The sequence below is a fragment of the Diadema antillarum genome, unplaced genomic scaffold, assembly GCF_040938485.1.
Source record: "Diadema antillarum isolate AM-2024a unplaced genomic scaffold, OU_Dant_1.0 seq00000622_RagTag, whole genome shotgun sequence".
Classification (NCBI taxonomy): Eukaryota; Metazoa; Echinodermata; class Echinoidea; order Diadematoida; family Diadematidae; genus Diadema; species Diadema antillarum.
This window is the reverse complement of record NW_027271545.1, coordinates 136,240-161,328: the sequence shown is the minus strand read 5'-3', so window position 1 is coordinate 161,328 and position 25,089 is coordinate 136,240. Positions and strand designations below refer to the sequence as shown.

Genomic DNA, 25,089 nt, shown 5'->3' with positions numbered 1-25,089 from the left:
TGAACCATCGTAATAATAAACCCTGAAAATGAACCTTCAGAAAAACAAACTGTAACCAGAAATGAGAAGTTTCTGACTCCAGAATTATTCAGCATTTAACAATCCCAGCGGATCGATTATTATACAATTCTGATATTCACATTGCATTATAAAGATGATGCCATGTAACCATCAGGAGGTAAACTAGCTATAATCATCAAGAAGGCAAGAGAGCCTCCTTGATATAACAGACAAACTCCACAACACCATGCTCAAGGGCAGACACTTGCTTATATCGTATAGTGCAAAATAGATTTATTAATTATTCATTTAAACTTTATGATACCACAGTCTACGGGGTTCACCCCTCAGAACAACACGACATGATAACAACATGGTATGGTCTCCTATAAAGTTTATCTAGCTGCCCTAGATTTTTAATCCTTCATTGTTGGACGATTTTTAAAGATGTTCATTAACAGCATGATTAAAGGAGAAATATCTAGTATTTCCAATGAAACATAATACTAGTATGAACGTTACCGTTAAGACAAAATTGCAATATGTCGATCGTGTCCCACACTGCGCATCATCAATTTTTATACTATCCACGCAGCTGATGTTCAATGCATATAAATGCAATTTTACTAATAGCTGGGCTCGAAAGTTATATCATCTTAGTGTTAGATGCACCCTATCATACCCCTGTTCAAATTATGTTAGATTCTTTGAAATTACAATCCGTTAAACATAGACTGGAATATAATTATAATGTATTTATGTACAAGATTTTGAAAGGCCTTGCTCCCGAATATCTAAGACGAGTTTCACCTTAGCGAATTAATCCATACTCTATACGAGATCAGTCTCCATGCACCAACTATATCTAGTTAAACCCAAGTCCGAGTATAAAAAGCAGTCTTTTTCATACACAGCAACGAAGCTATTTAACTCTCTACCCGTGTTTGTTAAAGGACAAGTTCACCTTCATAGACATGTGGGTTTAGTGAATGCAGCAATATTAGTAGAACACATCAGAGAGAGTTTGAGCAAAATCGGACAATCCGTTAAAAAGTTATGAATTTTTGAAGTTCCTGCTCAGTCACGGCTGAATGAAAAGACTACTATAGCTTGTGATGTCACATGAGTACAACGATATAAAGAAAGAATAAAGAAAATTTAACAAATTTCCATTTTTCTCGCATAACAAAAGAACACTCGACTTCTCTCTTTCAGAAGGCAGGGGGAATAATATTACCCTTAACGTATGTCAGTAGCAAGTCGAAGAAATGTGCACTTTACTCAAAAAGTAAGGTTTTGTGAAATTCTCTTTTCATTTTCTTTATAGTTGTACGCATGTGACATCATACACTGTAGTAGTCTTCTCTTCCAGCAGTGACTGCACAGATACTTAAAATATTCGTAACTTTTGAACGGATTGTCCAATTTTCCTCAAACTTTCACTGATGTGTTCTACTAATATTGCTGCATTCTCTCAAGCCTTATGTATATGAAGGTGGACTTGTCCTTTAAATCCTCCGCCTCACTGCCCCTTTTTAAACGCAATGTCCGCAACATCCAGGTGATTACCAGCAGTAGTTAATTTCTCGTTTCTTTGAAAGTTGTACACATGTATTCTTCCTGTCACCTTTCTTTCTCACCCTCTCTTTCTCTCCCCCCTCCCCCCCCCCCCCTCTCTCTCGCTCTATCTATCTACAGAGGCTCTCCATTTTTATGAAATGTAGGATTGTGTGTGTTTGTATATTATTATTATGTATATATTTTATTGTATCATAAATGTGATTTGTTCCAGCAGGGCTCCCTTGGAAAGCAGGCCTTGCGGCTTGAATGGGACTACCCTGCTTTTATAAAGAAGACAATAAATAATTTTTTTTTAAAAATCATCTGTGATGTGCAAATATTTGCTAAACCATTTACTTCCGGGTATTGCTTTCCAATAGGTGATCTTCAACCATACATACAAGAGAAAGTCCACTCCCATTAAAAAAAGAGAAGTAAAATGCATGTCTTTTCAACAGTATGGTTTTGCGGGAGGTAATTTGCTAGTCGTATCTTATTCAATTTTGCCCCCATTTTTTTTTTTTGGGGGGGGGGGTGTGTGTGTATAAATGAGAATGACCTGTAGGCCTCCTGCATTCACATTGATGAGCACCCATTAAAAAGAAGTGTTCGCTTTCAAAGTCATAAGACAATTTGAGTCGCTGTAATGATGAGAAGCATTCTGCTTCTCATCATTACAATGTCATGCTGTATTATCATCCTTCGATCAACGCGGCTTAATGTGTAGCATTACAAGTTTGTTTCCTTTTGCTCTGTTTTGCTTTACTGCTATATAGGTTAGCACTAACACCTTTTCAGGGAAAATAGATGTGTGTAACACTCCTGTTACCGGTAGGCCTACTTCAAAATCCATTCAATTAATAAAATTAAAAGGATTGGCATATTGTTATCGCCACGTATCAGCACATGCCATGTGAACATAACAGCGAGTATTGTTGTGATGGTTAAGTGTGCTATTTACAAGTACATAACTATATACAAACCCTTAAATCTTTTAAGTTTCGGCTAATGAAAATTATTTCATTATCAGAAAAAAAAATAGTGAGCAATAGTTTATTGCGAATAAATGAACCTTCGGAATAACAGGCATAGCTTTCTGATTAAAGAGCCTATCAGTTTGGAAGAACGCACCGTTTTAACCAGCACCATATTCCTCACGAATATAGCACTTTCAGCATAATCTGTTTTAAAGACAAGCCACAAGTGTTTTGGTAAAAGGACGCATGGAACAATGTTGCTTTTACGTTTAGATGAAATAGTTTGACTATGAAAGTTCTTACTATGAATAAATTCCCTCAGAGCGTTTGTATAAGTTTATAATTGGATGAATCCTGCGAGTTATGTTGGTCAGGGAGTGAGTTTTCGTAACGTATACGTTTCCCACCTGCACTTTTTCCATGGAAATGAGATAATAAAGTTACTTTAATGTGTTCTATAGTGAGATATGGGAGGAGTTGCTTGTAGTTGAGCTATAAGGCTGTCATAATCCTTGAGGAGAAATCTCATAGCAGGGTATCACGTATGTTTCGTTGAATCTTGAAATACCTTATGGAATTCGTCAGTGAAATCCGTCTGTATTTGACTCGATCTACTGAGTATATAAAAAAATAACAAAAACACGAACCTCTTCGTTATCCTATATACCCGCAGGCGCAATCCAATGAATTTCACGTGCCTTTGTTGACCATGACAATTTTGTTTTTATTCCTATCTACAATCAGGCTTAAAGGACAAGTCCACCTTCATAAATACATAAGGATTAAGATAATGCAGCAATATTAGTAGAACACACCAGTGAAAGTTTGAGAAAAATTGGACAATCCGTTCAAAAGTTACGAATATTTTAAATATCTGCGCAGCCACTGCTGGAAGAGAAGACTTCTACAGTGTATGATGTCACATGCGTACAACTATATAAGGAAAATAAAAAGAGAATTTCACAAAACTTTACTTTTTGAATAAAGTGCACAGTTCTTCGACTTGCTACTGACGTATGTTAAGGGTAATATTATTCCCCCTGCCTCTGAAAGAGAGAAGTCGAGTGTTCTTTTGTTATGCGAGAAAAATAGAAATATGTTGAATTTTCTTTATTCTTTCTTTACATCGTTGTACTCATGTGACATCACAAGCTATAGTAGTCTTTTCATCCAGCCGTAACTGAGCAAAAACTTCAAAAATTCATAACTTTTTAACGGATTGTCCGATTTTGCTCAAACTCTCACTGGTGTGTTCTACTAATATTGCTGCATTCCCTCAACCCACATGTCTATGAAGGTGAACTTGTCCTTTAAGCCTGATTGTAGAGACAGAAATATATTTTGGCACGATCGACTATTTGAGTCTGGTTCCTACATTGGATATTTTGTAATGATAATGATGTTATTACTATTATTTATTATCATTACCATTTTTTTTTTTGGGGGGGGGGTCTGGTTTTAAATATCTTTGGTAGAGTTGCTTTACCAAAAATATGACTTCTGTGGCACGGGATCCCTTAAATCTATTTGAATTTTTTCCAGAATGGATAATATTGTTGAATCATTATTTTTAGAAATTTACATCCCAGGGATTAGGAATATTGTGGTCGGCATTATGTACAGACCTCCAAACTCCAATATCAAAGATTTTTTTAACTTACCTTTCAGATTTGATAAAATCCCCAGTTTTTAAAAATAAGGATTGATTCTTCCTCGGCGACTTCAATATTGACTTACTCAAGTTGGAAAATGATACTGCAGCACACGAGTTTCTTCAAACATTTTTGTCCTCTTCTTTTCTTCCGCTTATTTCGAAACCTACGCGTGTCACTGATCACTCTGCTACTCTGATCGACAATATGTTTTTTAATACCCTACCCCTTATTAATTCTTATATAATTCTTTCAGTTCTGTCTTGTCTATGAGTCCCCCTTTAGTAGTTTCGTCGTCCCAGTTTCGTTTTATGTTTACTCACCTGAGTATGTATGTCTGTTTGATACTCTATCTTCCTAGTGGGCTTCCAGACTTTTTTCGTTTTTACTTTATTCCCAGTCTTTCTTCCCCTTTTTGCATCAGTTCAATTTCTATTGACATTCTTTACTTGAGGGGCCCACATTCTACAAGCATTGTCTTTTTAGTGGGTCCCTCCATTTTTCGATGTCTTACGTATTATATCGTCTTTATCACTTCAGTCAATTTTCATTACAACGTATTTCTTATCCCAAGGTTCCTCGTTTATATTTTTCTCAATTTACTTTGTTTTGACTATGCAACCTTATTCTCTGTTACCAAAGAAAGTGAAATGTTTATGTTCTTTTCGAAAAATGAAATAAAGCATGAATTGAATTGAATATTGATCAAAAGTCATGTATATGAAGATCACATTAGTTTAGCGGATATAGTGGTATTGACCCTTTTACGGAGGTCACTCTGTTATTCTCGGAGGAATCAATCTAAAATAAAGTCTGTAATCTTCAATAAGCCTATAATGTCCAATGAAACATTTTTTTTTTCATCGTATTATAAAATTGTGGAGATATACAGCTCCCATATTTGGATGGAGGCTACGTTTCATGAAAAAACTTCTCTCTCATAAGACACACAGACTTTACTTCTCTTGTATACATAATATAGCTTCATAATAATAAATGAGAGTATTTGGAATTTCCTTGATTTTATGTGACAACTTTTATATGATGACTTCATGAAATCATGGAATTGGCAGCTTGTCTCTCATCATGCATAAAGAAAGCATAGGCCTACATAATGCAGTATGAGCAGGCGGTCGAAGTGGGCTTAACTTCACAACAAAACCCTCTATTTGGTGGACATTGCTGTAGTGTATAGTCAGGGAGGTGCTATAGCACCTCCCTGGTATAGTGGAGGTGGGTAGTACTACCACACACTACCAGTGGGAGTGCGATCAGCTGGTATTCTCATTAACAAGTAGTAAAACTGTCTGATTGACTGCGAGTCATGAATATTCATGACCACTCTAGCGTGAACTCTTGACCCTGCTCGATCCGGCGAAAGTATTTTACTGGACTCTTTTTTCTCGGGTATCGCAGTTCTCGGCGTATCGCAATCCTCGGGTGTCACGCCCTCATACGGCTTGACGTGTACACGATCACTGCTACGAGTAAAAAGAGTCCAGAAGCTAGACTACCCGTAACTACGAGTGGGTCCTACTCGATGTTAAAACCACAAAACCGGAAGTTTCAGCCCACACTGCTAACAAGGCGTCTATTTATTCTTTAGTCGAACCCTGTCGGACTCACTTACGGGTACTCTTTTTCTCTGTCATGGTATGCAGAGATAGCACTGCACTGATGACTTTATGCCTTTATGAAGATATTCGTCGAAAACATTTTTTTTTAGCGTCGGAGAAGAATATAGAATACAGTTTGATAGCGAGTAAATGTTAATTCGACGTGTTCAGTTTCAGAGATCAAGCGCATGGGAAGAAAAGATGATGTTGTTGTGTCATGCGTCATAGGTTTTTCACGTGTGGTGTATTTGTGGTGTACGTTTGGGAGGTTGACCCGGAAGCAGAGGGAAATTGTGGGGGCCGGAGTTTACGGCGAGGTCACTCTTAACTTCGAGTTCGTTGTGTTTTGTGTCCACACGGTGCTTAACTACGAGTGGGGACCCCCCGCGGCTCGTGGTTAGAGCGCTAACCATAAGATTTCTCGTGGCTCGAAACTTCGAGCAAACCTCGAGGTTTGCTAACTACGAGTGCGTCTTCACGGTCCCTAACTACAAGCTCTAACCTCGAAGTTTCCTAACTTCGAGGTTAAGGGCTCCCGTCTGAACGTAACTATAGACATCCCGGATCACCCCGGACCACCCCGGATCTGATCCGGGGAGAGATCCGTGTTGACGCTGGGAGGCCAACACGCCAACTTTTGGAGGTCAAAAACATCCGGCGTCATCCGGGGATTGCCGTGTTGGCAGAGCAATCCGGGGTGGTCCGTGTGGCTGCCGTGTAGATGCCGTGTTGATCCGTGTAGACGCCGCGCTCTTCCGGCCATATCCGTGTATGTACCTGCCGTGTTGATACCGTGTGTACAGTCATACCAAAATCCCGGATCTCCCCGGACGTCCCCGGATTTTCCCGGATCACCGTGTAGATCCTTGAGCATCCGTGTTTATATGTGACTGGAGCATAAGCAGTTGGTAACTCATGCTAGAAGTAGAAGCTACATTGTAGTAGCAGAGCCCTACTTGTCAATTAGACTTTTAACCGGACATCAGGTAGGCTTACATTGAATAAAGACCTAACGTTAGATATAGGTGAATGTTTTAGTTGTCCCCGCCGAACGAGTTCGAGCAGGGGACTATGAAAGGGGCTCCGTACGTGTGTGTGTCCGTGTGTCCGTCCGTGCGTCCGTCCGTGCGTCCGTCCGTGCGTCCGTCCGTGCGTCCGTCCGTGTGTGCGTCCGTGTGTGATCAAAATCTTCAATTTGCTACTTCTCTGTCATTTACGAGCCAATTTTGATTCTGTTTGCTTTATATGATAGCACTACATGGGAGCTTTGAAACTTCTACACAGAATTTCAGTCGTGACCTTTGACCTTGACCTTTGACCTATATTGTACATTTTGCTACAAAATGCTACTCCTTCGCCATTTCTAACCGGATTTTGATTCCGTTTGCTTTATGTGATGGCACTAGGTGAGGGCTTCAAAACTTCTACACAGAATTTTGACCTTTAACTTCTTTGACCTTTGACCTTGATTTTTGACCTGTATTGTACATTTTGCTACAAAATGCTACTCCTTCGCCATTTCTTACCCGATTTCGATTCCGTTTGCTTTATGTGATGGCACTAGGTGAGGGCTTCAAAACTTCTACACAGAATTTTGACCTTTGACTTCTTTGACCTTTGACCTTGATTTTTGACCTGTATTGTACATTTTGCTACAAAATGCTACTCCTTCGCCATTTCTTACCCGATTTCGATTCCGTTTGCTTTATGTGATGGCACTAGGTGAGGGCTTCAAAACTTCTACACAGAATTTTGACCTTTGACTTCTTTGACCTTTGACCTTGATTTTTGACCTACCTGTTTTGTACATTTTGCTACAAAATGCTACTCCTTCGCCATTCCTTACCTGATTTCGATTCCGTTTGCTTTATGTGATGGCACTAGGTGAGGGCTTCAAAACTTCTACACAGAATTTTGACCCTTGACTTCTTTGACCTTTGACCTTGATTTTTGACCTGTTTTGTACATTTTGCTACAAAATGCTACTCCTTCGCCATTTCTTACCCGATTTCGATTCTGTTTGCTTTATGTGATGGCACTAGGTGAGGGCTTCAAAACTTCTACACAGAATTTTGACCTTTGACTTCTTTGACCTTAATTTTTGACCTACATTTTTTGTAAATTTTGCTACAAAATGCTACTCCCTCGCCATTTCTTACCCGATTTTGATTCCGTTTGCTTTATGTGATGGCACTAGGTGAGCGCTTCAAAACTTCTACACAGAATTTTGACCTTTGACTTCTTTGACCTTTGACCTTGATTTTTGACCTATATTGTACATTTTGCTACGAAATGCTACTTCCGGCGGGGACATTATTACGCACCGCGTAATTTCTACTTTTCCTTGTTTCATTTTTTTTTTAGTTTCATTACATTTCCTAAAAAATTCAGAAGAAGACAACTATTACACATACATGTATGTGAGTTATAGTTTTGGGCGTTTAGCATGCGTGAATGAAATGAGGCTTTGGCTTGGCAAAATCAACCATTCTTTGTCGTAATTTGTCAGTAAACTTGTTTGTGGTTATCAGAAATGTAGAAATGGACCATGTTTTATGCTTGCATAGAATTTCAAAAAGTGCATTACAGAAGTAGAATGGATAATTTCCTCTCAAAAGTGCTTACGTCAATGTGACCTGTGTTTGGTTTCATTCACTCCAGCCACCGCTCTCTGTTACCCATGTTACATTATTTTGTAATTACACAAATGTCCGCCCGCTAAAATAGAAAGCATGACAAAATTGCATCAGTTTTGAATGTTGTGAGGGACATAAACAAAGCACAGTTTTAATGTAAGCTTGTGAACTAGACAGCTTAGATCTACAATAGATTAATCTAGTTCTAGATCCCAACGACACGTGACATATTGGGTAATCTTTTGAAAGTTTGTACACCTACTGTATCTTCATTAGATCTGGGCAAGTCCAAGATAACACGCGCATTCCGTATGGGACATTCAGAGACTTTTATGACTTGAAAAATAGTGTTAATGGCCTTTGATCATATTGAACTTTATCATGGTGATTGATATCTAGAAGTATAATCATGTAAAAAATTGAGAAAAATGACCTTGACAATTATATTCTAGAAGAGAAAATATGTGCCATTACGTATGGAACCAGAAAAATTTTGTTTTTTTGAACATTTTTTTCAGCCTCAAAACTCGCTGAAAGTATTTCATTCTACAACTTGTAACTCATTGTGATGAAAGTCACAACACTCAAGATTATCACAGGTAAGTTTCATGTCATTAGGCAAAAAGCTGTAATTACAGGTTCTAATTAAAGACAGACATGACTTGTTACGTATGGGACAGTTACGTATGGGACACTTTGTCCCCCATTCATTTAGTGTGTGAAGAACCATTTTAATATGGGTATTTTGCATAATTATTGAAGTAAAACCAGTTGAAACTACTCAAATACTGATCCAGATTGTCAAGGAAACAATATTCCCCAAATATTCACCATCATAGTCATATTCAATCATATTTTTATATTTTTATGACCAACCTTAGTATGCATGCCCTTTGTCCCCCATTCGTTTAGTGTGTGGAGAACCATGTTTATGGGTATTTTGCAAAATAATTTCGCAAAATACCCATAAGGGTCATTCCATGGGGTTGGGCCTGCTCTAGATTTTCATGTTGTGCAGGGAATAAAAGTCGTATTCTGAAAATTTTATCAAATAATTGCTTGTGGTTTGTGGTTATTCTTGGAGAGAGATGTGTGAAGAATTATTTGATGAATAAAAAACAAGCCTGTGTACAAATTTATTTTGTCTGTGACTGTTTCATTGTTGATGTCTCATGGTTTTTTTGTGGTACCAGTTGTGACAAAAATATATGCCATTTTCATGGCAATGTAATACAGAAATACACAACCTTTCAGCATTATGCCTATCATAATTAAGAGAGGCAAGGTGACTTCTACAAAGACTATAAGGCACATAAACATGTGTCACAAAATAAGAACACCAGAGCATCTTGAAGCAACCTCATACCGATGTTACAAACGAAGTCCGCGGCGATTTTTGCTGTAACATCGGTATTGCATGGTTTTACATACACTTATAATCATAATATGATCAGAAACTTGATTTCTATAATTAGACTCATATTTTAGGAGTATTATTGTCCAAAAATTAGCATCAAAAAGCTCCAAATAAAAGAGAAAACACAGAACATATTACCGTACTTCCGTCCGAAGTCCGGCCTCTTCGTGTAACATCGGATAAGAAAGTCGCGCTCGCGACAAAAAGAAGAGCTACTAACTTCAGCAATCGTATTTACGTCACTGGCAGTACTTCCCCAACGGCGGGAAGACCACTTACAGCCCGTTCACACCTACCTGGACGGCGCAAGACCCGTTTTTCTGCTGTAGTCCGTGATACATCGGTACGTGAATTTCGATGTTTCCGATCGGGAATTTCAATGTTTCCGATGTCAATCAGTAAGCTTGTACGCTATTTTACGAAGTAAATAACTTTTGTCACATTTTGTAAACTGTATTGGAGGAAAAAAACGATATTAAAACCACTAAACTGGCCAAATATACGGTGGACGATGATGCTGTTAACACGCTGTAGTCCCACATACTGAGATATTTGTTACTTGTTCATGTGATCGCCAAATTTCCCCTTTTATGCCCGTCTCTCCAAAAGGAGCATGTGTTCCTCTCTTAGAAAACCGTACAAAAGTATGTCCAGTGTATCTTCACGGCAATATAACATTATTTTACCTCCCGATTCTTGTGAATTTTGGACCTTACTTATGTCATTCGTATCTACCAAGTAGATGTGCTGAACGTTAGTACGGTACTATGAAGTTGGAATACGTAGACGTCCAGACTGCGTCTGAGCTAAAGAAAGAGTTTGCCCAATTTTGTTGTTGATATTTTGGGAATTAAGAGCTGTTAGATTCTTTCTCTTGAACAGATTTACAATGTCACTGTTTTCCTTTCAAGATTTCACTGACATGTTAATAGTGTTAGATGGCTTTACGGTGCTCTGATGAAGCAGTACATGGGTTCACTGTTTCCAATCCACGTTCACCCACTGTAAAGTCTCAAAGCTAAAATGCCAGTTTCGTATTCATTTTGGGTAGGTAATTGGTAGGAAATAGTTCAATGTGTACCGCAATCAAAATTGGCATAATATTGGTCTATCCTATCCTAAAAAGAGGGCAAAAATTTTGAATTTGATGGGGATTGAGTACCGTAAAAAAAGGGGGGGGGGGGCCTAGTATTTTGTTTGAGGTCTATTTGGAATAGGACCGTAACCGTAAACCTAACGCTATCCCTAACCCTAGCCATGACACTGGGGGCAGCGCCCTGCCCTTGGCCTTGCTAGCTTACATAGATGTGAAAAAAAAAATAGCGTAGAATATGAAAATGATTTTTTACATGCTATATTATTATTAATATTATTAACATTACTGCTGTACATCATTTTAAGCGTAACCCATATTTTTTTGTTTTTTTTTTGGTGGATGGTACACATGGAACTGTAGCCAACTGGTATGACAAGAGGTAGAAAGGTAAGCAAAATTGTCCAAATTATTTAATTCCATTCATATACACAGATACATCAACAGGAATATAAAGAGTACACAGACACAAATTTTCTGTTAATTCTTTCATTTTATTTCTCTTCACACCTTTTGTCCAGTTTGTCGATGAATCTGCCATGGATCCTCCCGTGCCGCCGCTACGTGATTAAACTACCTGAAAGAGTGAAAAGGGCACAGCCACAGCACTCCACAAACAGAGAGAGGAAGCTGACAAAGCAACACCAAAGAAGAGCGAACATAACAAACTAGACAAAAAGAAAACTGCACGGAGGGAAAATGGACATTGTAGAAAAGAGCAGAAATTAACTTCAAACAAAGAACATGGAGAAGACAAGAAAACTTGTATGATTTCTCTTTATTAGTTTTCATAGTTGAGTTGACAGTTGATGAAGTTGTTAGTCAGAGTATATGAGGTCAAATTGTGTAAGGCTTGACATCATTCTTCTTCTTATTATTAAGTCTACCTTCTTTCATACCAGAGTTACAAAGAATTGAAGTCTGTGTAACATAGGTGTTGTTCCAAAGGTATACAGCAGGTATAATTCCAAAGAACTGTTACATTAGTGTTATTCATGGGAACATACATAAAGTCTATGTGTGTAGGTTTTAACATCTGACACCACAACAAAGGAAATCAGTTGATATGTCGTAATGTACCTATGTTACGAAGACATACTGTCCGTGTAACATAGGTAGTATACTGTGGACAAGGTTGTAGTACGAAAACCCCTGATGATAACAATAAAATCATGTTTTCACTTGAATGTCCATACAACTCACTTGCCTCGACTGTAGTTTTCTAAAGAATATTGTTATTGTGTCACTCTTGAGGAAAAAGTTAAACCTTTGGTTAAAATTGTAAATGGTTTGTAGAAAAAACATGTTAATAAAAGTGTCTTGCAGTTGATATCAGAATGGACAATCTTACTAATAATGATCTCGTGTGCCTGTCAGATAACATGTTGATGTGTTATGGTGGAAAAAAACTGGGATATGTTCATTGTTATCATTTCAGAACACAAAATTATTGAGGATGTCACAAAATGAAGTCCATGTAACGTAGGTATTTGTCATACCTGTTTACCCATGCTGACTGAAAGTGTGCGAAGTAATAAACAGATTTCTAGTAGAATAAGTTGAAGAATGGGAGTAACAAATCAGGGGGAAAAAGAAAATTTCAATTTACCCAACTTGAATTTTCAACTTGTATGTCACAATTTCAGTCCCAACCCCATGGAATTACCCATAAACAAATCTTTGCATAATTATTGAGGTGGAATCAGTTGAAATTACTCAAATACTGATCCAGATTGTCAAGGGAACAATATCCCCCAAATATTTACCATCATAATCATATTCAATCATATTCTACATTTCTCATGAATTCTCCTCTTTCTTTATCAGGATAGTTACTACTAAAAAATTGAATAGTTTAAAGTGTTTACTTCCATTGATGAAGGGCAGTTTGCCATTTAGTTGTCCCCGCCGAACGAGTTCGAGCAGGGGACTATGAAACGGGCTCCGTACGTGTGTGTGTCTGTGCGTCCGTCTGTGCGTCCGTGCGTCCGTCTGTGCGTGCGTCCGTGTGTGATCAAAATGTTCAATTTGCTACTTCTCTGTCATTTATGAGCCAATTTTGATTCTGTTTGCTTTATATGATAGCACTACATGGGAGCTTTAAAACTTGTACACAGAATTTCAGTTGTGACCTTTGACCTTGACCTTTGACCTATATTGTACATTTTGCTACAAAATGCTACTCCTTCGCCATTTCTAACCCAATTTCGATTCCGTTTGCTTTATGTGATGGCACTAGGTGAGGGCTTCAAAACTTCTACACAGAATTTTGACCTTTGACCTTGATTTTTGACCTAAATTGTACATTTTGCTACAAAATGTTACTCCTTCGCCATTTCTAACCCGATTTCGATTCCGTTTGCTTTATATGATGGCACTAGTTGAGGGCTTCAAAACTTCTACACAGAATTTTGACCTTTGACTTCTTTGACCTCTGACCTTGATTTTTGACCTATATTGTGCATTTTGCTACAAAATGCTACTCCTTCGCCATTTCTAACCCGATTTTGATTCCGTTTGCTTTATGTGATAGCACTAGGTGAGGGCTTCAAAACTTCTACACAGAATTTTGACCTTTGACTTCTTTGACCTTTGACCTTGATTTTTTACCTATATTGCACATTTTGTTACAAAATGCTACTTCCGGCGGGGACATATATTACGCACTGCGTAATTTCTACTTTTCCTTGTTTCAATAAAAAACAACTTGACACAAGAAATATTAATTTCAATAAATAAGCAATACCTGCTGCGTGGAATTCCAGTAATTGAGTAGATGTATGATGTCTGTCTAGCAGTCAGGTCATTGATTTGAGTCACACCTCAGTATGTATACCCATGAATTTTGTTGTGGCTACTATTGAAAACTGAATAAGGACAATTTGTGTATCACTTGCAATTTAAAAAAAAAAAATCATCTTACTTTATATATATATATATATATAGTATATATAATTATATATTTTTTTTTTTTATCACAACCGTTTCAATTGGATCTCCATCAAATTAACTTGGAATTCCTCTAGTCTTAGAATTGTATGCTCTTTAGTAATTCATGTTATTGGTTTCCAGTCATCTCATAAAATGTTGAAAACTGAATCCCCATTTCTACAGAAACTATACCATCCCTTTAATGCTGATTTTCATTGTGTATTTTGCCATCTTCCCCTCCCCCTTTGTGAAAATTGTTCAGCCAAGTACATGTATTGTTTCAAGTGTCTATAATTCAAAAAGTAGCTACAAAGTTGGGATGCTTTCTTCAGGATGATTGACCATTTGTGTACTGAGAGACCTTCCCAGCTAGCCACATGCATTCACATGCAATATGTATGAGGATGTCCCATACGTAACGCATTTGTCCCATACGTGACATTATTTGATGGCCTAATAAAAGATATTTCTTTTACTATTTTTTCTTCTTTCTGTGGTATTTAATTTCTCTAAACAATAAATTAGAACTTTCCAAAAGGGCATTCAAATAACCTTAGCAATTTCAGAAAAAACATTAAAAAATGACCTCAATTTGTTACGTATGGGACATCTCATGATAGGACAAGAGCTAATTTGCATAATCATTTGCATAATCCCTAAATTTTCATACCAAGTTTAACTATTTGATGAACATCTTATGTCCACATATCAATCAAATATTTGCTTTCCTTTGAATAAATATGAAATTTTATAAATGTCCCATACGTAACACTATGTTTTACATTTATGCAAATGAAGCCCTTGAAATTTGCATAAATTTACCTAATATCATTTTTTCCTCCATGGAAATCAAAACTTCAACTCATAAGCTTCAAAATGATACCAAATACGTCAATATTGAGCAAAGATGAAATTTTGCCTTCTGAGGGGACCTTATGGGTTGTTTTACAATCAGGGTACGCACTTCAGATTTGGACATTATCAGCGTCCAGCAAAAAACAGTGTACATTAATACAAAATCTGGTATGGCATGTTATTAGGCCTAGTTACCTCAAACTTAAACAGCGAAAAAAATTTTGATAAAGCTTACAAAATTTTCAAAATATGTCAAAATGAGCCAATTTGGGCAGTTTTTACAGTCTCATTTGATTTTTTCAAAATTTGAGAATGTACATCTATGAAACCAATGACCATAACACAGAAATACAATATCAGAATGAGCAAATGAAATGTGGATATTAAAAACTCTGTGTGTCATGATATCTAGGACGCAATTAAAAAAATTGGGTTTGAAGCATGATTAATATGCATATTCCGTCCAAAAATGTCCTCTCCGAAAACAGTTTAATAACTTTTTTGAAGACTTCAGAACTCAAACAATTACATACCCTCTGCAAAGTCTCACTCATACCCTACACATACAGGGTATTTGTGTAACCCACACTCATTTAATTTTCAGGCAGTGCACATTTGAATTTTGATCGTTTCAATTCCGTCCAAAAGCGTCCTCTCCGAAAAATGACATATTTGTTCAGTACTCCACAGGAATATGTACGTTTTAAATCCTAGTTATGTTATTATCAGTGCTAATAGTTATCTATCATTTACATGTATCAAGACTTATTCATATATATATACTGCTTTTCTTCATTCATTTAACTCATGTCAAACAAAAAATGTCCTCTCCGAATGGTAGTTGCACATCAATGAAAATGAGAATTAAAGGTAACAAACTTACAAAATGTTACTAAAAAGTGAGTTATGATTTATTGAAAACATTTTGCAATCATATTGCCCCCATATTTCATAATATGAATGCTTTTGAATGAAAATGCCCCTTTGACTTATAATATCATTTCAAACTCCCATTGATGAAACTGCAAATAAAAAAAAAAAGAAGTGAGGAACATTCAGCATTCTTTGTTTTCTATTAGTACGTATATATTTAATGATGTTCATCACACACTGAACATAACCAGAGTCCTTCGGTTCGCTGTACAGACATTTATATTCACAGAATCAATTATTTCGGAGAGGACAATTACTTTGACACATTCACCATATGAATGGAATATGAACAAGAAAAATGAATGAAAAGACACAGTCACCAAGATTTATGCACAAGCACACAGAAAACACATTACAATGGTTATGGTTTAATTACCCTATCCCCCCCCCCCCCCAACAAAACAGATGAATCATAAATAAACTCCACATGTATAAATGCATAATACTCTGCATTACAGCACAATGTAGTGTGCTCCCAAAAACGAAAATGTACTGAGTATGATCCATGCGATGTAAAATCTGAAAGAAAAGCTCCTGTAATAGGTTATAGTATTTCACATTGCAAACAACTTGAATTGAGAATTCTGCCCTCATAGTGCATTAGGAGCCCTTCTGCCTTAACAACCATAAAACTTTTAGAAGTAAAATGTTATTCTGTAGCAACTGGTCCAAAACATTTTGGATTTTAGACCTGTTTGATTATTCTTATTTGTAGTACATGCTGATTTAATTCAAAGACTTACAAAATGTACTAATTAGACATGATAAAGAATGCTTTTATCATACGTGTACACACACATAAAACAAGAATGCCTAGATAATGAAACAAATATGCCTTCACCTTTTACTTGTTCATGCAGGCATCTCAAATAATTGATATATCAAGAGTATTACAAGTTGCTTGTTCATGTAAAAAACTGTTTGGATTTCAAAAAGTATAAGAGAAGTCAGATATGGCTGATCAATCTTGTCACATCATGCTTGGAACACACCATACAATGTAAATTTACACTATGTGAACATGTTTTACCATGATAGGGTTTAATTTGTAACATGATGCAATACTGATAATCAAGAAAGTCATAAGCATCACTTTTTACTGACACTTTGTACACAGCAGATAACAATGAAGAGCCACATTTGCACCCATTCTATATGTATGCATACAGTGTACATGTATCTGGAGTGCAATTTTTGTGAATGTCAATAATATGTCCTCTTTGAGAAGAGGTACTCTCTCCAAAGTGACATTTTAAATGCTTGCCCATTAGTAGGGCAGATATGTAGCAAAAATTGGTCGAAATGCTCACATCCGGCGGAAAGTATGAAATTTTGCATATAGGGGAATTTTGGGGCGCTGATTTCAAATATTGCCGGATCCAAGAGATCTGACCACGGGGTCGGCCGCTATTTTGAATTCCAATATGGCCGCCATCACAAAACAAATTCAAAGATCCCTATCTTCAGTTCTGCATGACCTGTGGCACCAAAATTTGGTACACAAGAGCATTTTGACACATTAAATTTGATGACAGATTGATTTTGGAGTGTCTGACAAACATCGAATGGCCGCCATTTTGAATTCCAATATGGCCGCCTCGACGAAATATTCAAAATCCCTATCTCGATTTCTAAGTGATGAGTGACCCTGAAATTCGGTGTAAACAAGTATTTTACCATACTGAGTTAAAATATAAACTGATGTGATGTGTCTGACAAACGCAATGCCTGCCATTTTGAATTCCAATGTGGCTACGAAGACAAACATCACGACTAACATTCACGGGCATGTCAAAAAGTGCAGCAAGGAGGAAGCATTATGCACCTTTCACTGACATCACAATGTCAATACAGCAGCGCGCACTCTATCAGTGACAAACGCGCGCTCAATCAGGTAGCCTAATTTACAAACCCGAGATAGAGATTTTCAACACTCCAACATGGCAAATATGTATAAAAATTCAAATTGGCTGCCGTGCAGCTTGTCAGACATATCAAATAAGTCTGTTATTGAAGTCATCATAAACCATGCTTTTATATATCAAATTCCAATGGCTAATGTCATTCAGAACTGAAGATAGGGGTCTTTGACGGCGGCCATATTGGAATTCAAAATGGCGGCCGACCCCATGGCCAGATCTCTTGGATCCAGCAATTTTCGAAATCAGCGCCTCAAAATACCCCTATATGCAAAATTTCATACTTTCCGCCGGATGTGAGCATCTTTTTCACATATCTGCCCCACTACATCAGAGCATATGTTAAGCAAAGTTGATTATCAGTCATGTCATGTCAACATTGGTAGCACTTGCATTACTCTGTCGAAAACAGCCCGTAATTTAGGTGTCATATTTGATCAGGAAATGTCATTTCGAAGTCATGTAACTCATATTCAGCGGAATGTTCGATATCAGTTGCGTAATTTGAGTTTCATAAGGAAATGTTTGTCTAAATCTGCTGCTGAGATACTTATTCATGCTTTGATTTCTTCTCGGTTTGATTTTTCGAATTCATTGTTGTGTAATCTAAAAAAAAGATGTCACAAAACTTCAACGGTTGCAAAATTCTGCTGCCCGATTGTTAACTTTTACTAATAAGTTTGATTCCTTGTCACCAGTTCTCCGTTCCTTACATTGGTTACCTGTAGAAAAAAGGATTATTTTCAAGATTCTGTTATTAGTACATCATTCAGTTCATTCTTTTTCCCCAATATACATAAGTAATTCTGTTCAAAAATACAATCCGACACGAAGGCTGGGTTCATCATCAGATGCATTCTTACTCCAAACACCCAGAGTAAAACATGGGTATGGTGATCGTGCTTTTTCCGTTATGGGACCAAAATTGTGGAATCAGTTACCTCTTCAGTTAAGGGAACTGTCATCGACAGAGTCATTCAAATCCAAACTTAAAACTTATCTGTTCCTTTCATACTGAGGACTGTAATTGCTGTATGTCATTAATATTGGATCATTATTGTATTTTTAATTGGTATATGTTGTATTCTTTATTTGGTACCGTATATATTTGTTTTTGTTTACCATTTTCTTATTTGTTGAAATGTTTGAATATGTTTATGCATGTATATGATATCTTTTCATTTTTGAAGCGCCATGAGCACTGAAAAGTGGACTTGTGCGCTATACAAGTAGCCACTATTATTATAATTATTATTACATCTGTAGATCTCTCAATCTAGAGATCTAGACTAGCCCTACTCCTATAGAGTCCTACATAAAAATGTGCTCCCAAAACACCCTCTGAACCATGGAAAGTTCAGGAATCTAGCTATTGCACATTCCGATTCTGGATATGGATAACATACCTTGGCTCAGTGTATCTGTATGGGGATCTGTACTGTACGTAAACAGTTCTGATACTTTCCGGAGACGTAGGCCCTTCGTCTAATCTGCTCACCACAAGTTTTCTAACGGCTTCTGCTGCTTCTGCTTTGGCTAGCTAGAATGCATGCACTGCATAATGTCTGTAAAAATTCCTTGTTTTATTAATGATGTTACATCCATCATGGTCAAACTAATAAAATGTTTTTGCTACATTCATTAATGCAATCAGCAATTTTTTTCCTATCATGTGGTAAAGGACTTCTCTGGTAACTCCATACTATAACAAAGATTGTTGTTGTTTAATAGAGCACTGATAAAGTGGATAAACTGAGAGTAAGTTATGTGTCAATGCAGAAACCTTGAAGTGCCCTCCCCCCCCCCCCCCCCACACACACACACACTTTTGAAAATGTGGCACTGGCCATGCAATGCACTCTTTCTTACCATGATTTTAGGGCAAGTAAAAAAAAAGGAAGTAGTTTCTCATCCAGATTTTTTGGGAGAGGTGATGTGAGAGGTCCTTACTATTCTTATTCTGAAGCCACTGCACAGCGTAAAGGCGCTAGCGTACTGTAAACGTCAAATATTTTACAAGGTTTTTATTTTCGGGAATTTTGTGACTCGGGTGCTATTCATGAATTAAAGACACATAAATATATTGACTCTGATCCCAATATGAATGTGATGTACACGTATACATATTCTCCCTTCAGTGGAGGACTCCAGGAACGCAAATTTAATCACTCGCAATATTGTCGGGAAGTCCCAATTTGCAAAAATTTAGACTCACTAAATATATGGCATAAACAGTATTTTTGCATACCCTGATATAATGATTTCTAAACATACACAAACTAACCCTAGACATTTCACAACCTTAATTACTTTCATCTGAGTCTCCAAAGTTGGGTGAAAGTTGTATATTTGCTGTTTATTTTGACACTTTCTCCACATTTCAAAATGACTTTATGGCGCTGATATGTGCATGTAGACCTCATACCAGTGGCTGCACTACTTGTCGTAGCGCGACTGACTACTGACTGGGCAAGTATGGCGCAGAGCATCAATTCAAGCAATTGAGTTACTCCATAATGTTTTTAAAGTCCCTTAAAAGTGTCTTCTACTATACTCTAGAGACTCAAATTCAAATGTGTCTAGGTTGTGATTTATTTAGGTTGTGATTTATTTAGGTTGTGAGTATATTCATGTTTGAAAGTCATTCGTGGTGCAAAGCGGCACTAGCATCCTAGTGCGATTGCAGTACACAAGTGCATACTTAGTTGAAACTACATGTAATCACAACCCCAGCTCATAATATGTGTACTATTTACATGAAAACAAGTGTGTGCATGGTGAAGTCCTGTCCATTCATGATGTATATATACATTCTGATGTTCTCCAACAGCACGTCCAAGCCGACAGTATTACATAGCGGCTGGTTTGTAAGTGTACTTCGCTAGCGGAACGACAGTGAATATGCACTATCAGAGATTCTTATGCAATGCGTGCATGACATCATAATCAGTAGAATAATTTCCTGAGATGATTTTTCGGCCACTTAAAAGTAGAAAATATTGAAAAAAAAACACAAGTAAGAAATATTACAGAGCATACAATTCTAAGAGGAATTCAAAGTTTATTTGAGGAGTATTGGTTTTGAAAGGGCTGAAATATCCAAAAACAAAACAAAACAAAACAAAGCAATCCCATAAAAAAGTGGGTCCCCCTATTAGTAGGATCCTTTTGGTATGGATATATCAGCCATTTCAAGACCAATTTTGATCAAGTAAACTTTGAATTCCTCTTAGAATTACATGCTCTTTCATATTTCATGAGAGGTTTTCCATTATCTCACGAAAAAAGTTGGAAACCTGAAGTGCCATTTCAAACGAAACTAGACTGACATCCCTTTAACACTTCAACTCAAGTATTGTTTGAATACATTAGGTGTTTGAAACAACTATCGTTTTTTCATCTGGAGTACAGTAGCGATCATGACCAATCATCATCAAAATCCCACATTTGGTGCAAGGGATCATGCTGGATGAGAGGGAAACCATGTCAGCAAGGCCTAGATTGTAGAAATTTCCATGAAAGAAGAGTTGATAATAAGTGTTGCGTGCCAGGCAAAGGAATGCGCATAAGCATTCCTTCACTCCCCACTAGGTCATAAACTGCATGTAAATTGCATCTGGCCCCCATCTTGGAGATTAGGGGAAGGGAAACCATGTGGTACAAGTCTTGTTGAGGAATAACCCCCTCACTTGTTCTGTCTTAACCCATTGATTATGCTATAACACATTTCCCATAGACATCTGGCCGAGTATATACTCTGGACTCGTCCTCAACAGGTTAATGGAGTAAAATCTTTGTCAGATGCAAAGTGACCAAAATTTTTACTCAAGTTTTATACTGATGTTTAGTAATCATATATTCAAATCTGATGATATTTGGTGATGCTGCCCCCAACCTTCTCTCTTTTACAGGTAAAAAGTCACCACCATGTTATATTTTTTGCATGTGTTTGACCATCTACATTTCTTTATAGATTTTCTTCAAAACTCATTTTCTTCAAAACTCATTGGACATTTTAATGGCTCAGCCGAGAAAGCCGATGCGAAGAAAGATAGGCCAGATATTACATCTGCTCGCCTGGAAATACGTGCTTTATGAATGATGGCCCCAATGTTCCGCTGCACTCGTAAAAGGTTTTGAGCCTTTCGTGATGTCATAATTCAGGGCTAAAAAAAAACGGCTGTTCCAGGGCAAAAATCGGTGAAGTGAATTGAACGGTTTTAACTCGCGATTTCTCAATAGCGCGAATATCTTTTAATAAGTCATAATGATAATCTGCTTCAGGAGATATTTCTCTCTGCTTTGATACCTTTTTTCATAAGCCCCCTCCCCATTTACTCTTTCTTGAATTTCATCCCGTTTTTTTTTTTCTTTTTCTCTTCGTTCCCCCCCCCCCTTCTCTTAACATAGTCTCATCTCTCTTTCCTCCGCGGGATTATTCATCCTTTCTCCATTGATTCCGCATTCCATAGCCCACATTGTTCGCCGACTTCGTTCTTCTCTTGGTTTCATGAATCTTCACTTCTCTCTCCTATCGCCATGATTTTTCAACCTTCAACTCCTCCCCTTCCCTTCTATTTCATCTTTCTCCTCCTAACGATGTCCAAATATCTTACTTGATTGGCACTCTATTCTTCCTTACCACTCCCTCTGTTCCCTTCTATACCATCTCCACTAGTGCAACTTCAACTCCCAGACCATTACTGTCCCCCACTCTTCACTTTTTGCCTTCCCTAAAACCCCCATATGTCGCTTCCTTCTTCAATTCTCCTCTTTTTAGGCTCTTTTTCTGCCAAGCAACAATCCGGTTTAAGGACTACATACACATGGTGTCATCGCAAACCTTTCTCCCTCATTTACTTCACCATGCAAACCTTCAAGCAACACAAAACTGTCTACAGTTATGGTTTATTGAGAAATATAGTGATATCTCCTTAATAAACTTTACGGCAACATTTGTATGTGGTAGGATGTTTTATGATACAACTGACCTATATACATATGCATCACGTGATATCTCGAACATCTTTTAAATCACTGCTCCCAACGGTTAACTGTACCTTTAAGTATCAGGCCCCTTGGGCTCTTGTTTCCTTTTTTCTGTCAAACAGAGTCCTGATGGCAGGTTCCTCGCCAGTGGGGCCATTGATGGTATTGTGAATATTTTTGACATTCAGTCAAGCAAGCTGCTTCACACATTGGAAGGTGAGTTAAAGATGAGATTGGAAATACTACTGATAATAATAATAATAGTAAGCATGAAAAGGAACTATGCTTGTACAAGTTTCTTATGACCTCAAATAGGCATATTGATTTCTTTTTGTTTTTTGGGTGTTTTTTTTTTTTTGGGGGGGGAGGGTGGAGCAGGGTTAGGTTGCTGCTCCCTTTTTTTTTATTGTGAAGTTTGTTTTTTAAATTGTTTTCTTTTAGGGGGGATGAAAAGTAGGGGTTGTTGTACTTTCATCCGGTTGATTTGCTCCGAAATATATAGTCCAGGCTAGAAGGCACCCAACCTTGTTTTTCGATATATACAATGTTTTTTGATGGTTTCTTGTCAATTCGAGGGTGCTGATTCCAAATCCGATTGATGCCACTCGCGTAACCTTGAGCATTTTCGGCAAAATGCAAAAATCCAAAATGGCCGCCAGATATGCTAATTCGGCCGTGATAAACATAATAATGTGCATTATATGACCAATTATTCCACCAAACTTTGTACATTTCTGTTCCTAGAGTTACTCCATCTGCATTAGCAAGAGAATTTTCATTCATATAGGTTCATTTAGTATTTAAAGCTCATTTTTTATTCAAAATGGCTGCCATTCCTATGCTTATGTGCTATATGAATGGCAAAACATATGCATGGAAAAATAGAACAAATTTACTGTATTTCCAGTCCCGTACCTACGCTGTCATGAAGTGTTGCATGTGTAATACAAATATTTTGGGTGTCACTTGCAATATAGAGGGCCTACATGTATATTTGAGCATTTAATATTCATAAACATTATACGATGTTTAACACAATTTCTTGTATATTTCATTTTGTCTCAACAACGAATATAAGTTCACTAAACGTCTCGCAAGAAATGAATATACTATCATATTCTACATGCAGGTTGAATATAGAAATGTAATAATAACACAATATATTAAGCCTAGATGAATGGCATTTATCAAATAATGTTGAAAATGGAGGGAAAAGCTAGAAAGCAAAGCTTCTGATATGCATTCCCCTAAAACCATATCAACAATGTACAGAAAAATCCTATACAGTAAGTGCAGAGATACATGGTTGCAGACAAAAACACATCGGACATTAATAACCCAACTAAAAACCCGTTACATTGTAGATTTTTTTTTTTTACCAGCAAGGAGTTGAGGGGGAGGGAGGGAGGAGTCCTGAGGCGAGTTTGAAATGGATCATAACCTCCATCACTCTGATATGATATAATTTAGAAGTACCGCCGTGATATTATCGAGCAAACTTGATTTTCTTCTTGAATTAAAACAACAAAAACTTGTGAAGGCATAAAAGAAACTGTCCAAATGCAATACCGTACAAATAATTCATTAAACATCAACCAAGGAGCAATGTGAGATACCTCTTTCAGTTCTCTCACAGTTCCAAGGTGTTGATAATATACACTTTGACATCATGATCTCATTCAGTCTTGTCTTAAAACTAAAACTTTCATTTTTATCGTCTTTGTTTGGCAGCAGGCGACATCAGCCCCAAATTTGAAGAATTCTCAGGCTAAAGATACATATTAGTCCTTCAATTGCTTTATTTGCAACCACATCTGGTGATGTTCAGCACTTCCTCAGGGGTCAGAGGGCGATTATTTGCCATAGAAACAGAATGAAGACATGAAGACTTGCTTGATCACTACCCGTTGAAGCCCTATGGCTTTGTTGCCAGGCCCGAGACAGTTGTAGGTAACTTGGGTGGTATCAGAGATGACATGAGACCAGCATCTGCACCAACCTGTTTTGGGGTCAAAGCTTTCAAGTTACGGGAGGGAAATCTAGGCTTGTGTGATTTCAGACGTATTGATGGAAGGTTGTTCAAGGGGGCATTCCACGAAGCGCTTTGTCAGATCTTTTCTTTTTGACAGCTGTTATAAGCTACTAAAATCCTTGCATCTGATTGGCTGAGAGCACATTTGTCAGACAAATTTGTCAGACAAAACGCTTCATGAAATGCCCCCATGCTATCGTGTTTAGAAGGTCAGGGTATGCCTTGACGGCACTGGTGACACTTGCCATCCTTTCCTCCCAGCGTGAGGGAGAGTGATCGAGTGCCAGTGAAGGAGGGTAGACTTCCCTAGCCTATGGTTGGAAGGTTTGCCACAGAGGGCTACCTTGAACATAGTGTTGGCAAGATGGTTATTAAGATGGGAGGCATGGGTCTCATGATAATCTTATAACCGTTGGGGCAAAGTCTCCAGAAGGTGAAGTACTCTTCTATTGTCTTGAGATGGGTCAGTACTCGACTGA

General features: G+C 37.5%; 1 protein-coding gene across 1 annotated transcript in view; it reads left to right on the top strand.

The window, feature by feature from the left end:
• Positions 1–25,089, top strand: part of LOC139736118 (uncharacterized) — a 110,975-nt gene that overhangs the window by 58,696 nt on the left and 27,190 nt on the right. The window contains exon 6 of the mRNA XM_071646850.1: positions 22,701–22,794. Coding sequence (XP_071502951.1) covers positions 22,701–22,794 — 94 coding nt within the window. The remainder of the gene's footprint in view (positions 1–22,700; positions 22,795–25,089) is intronic.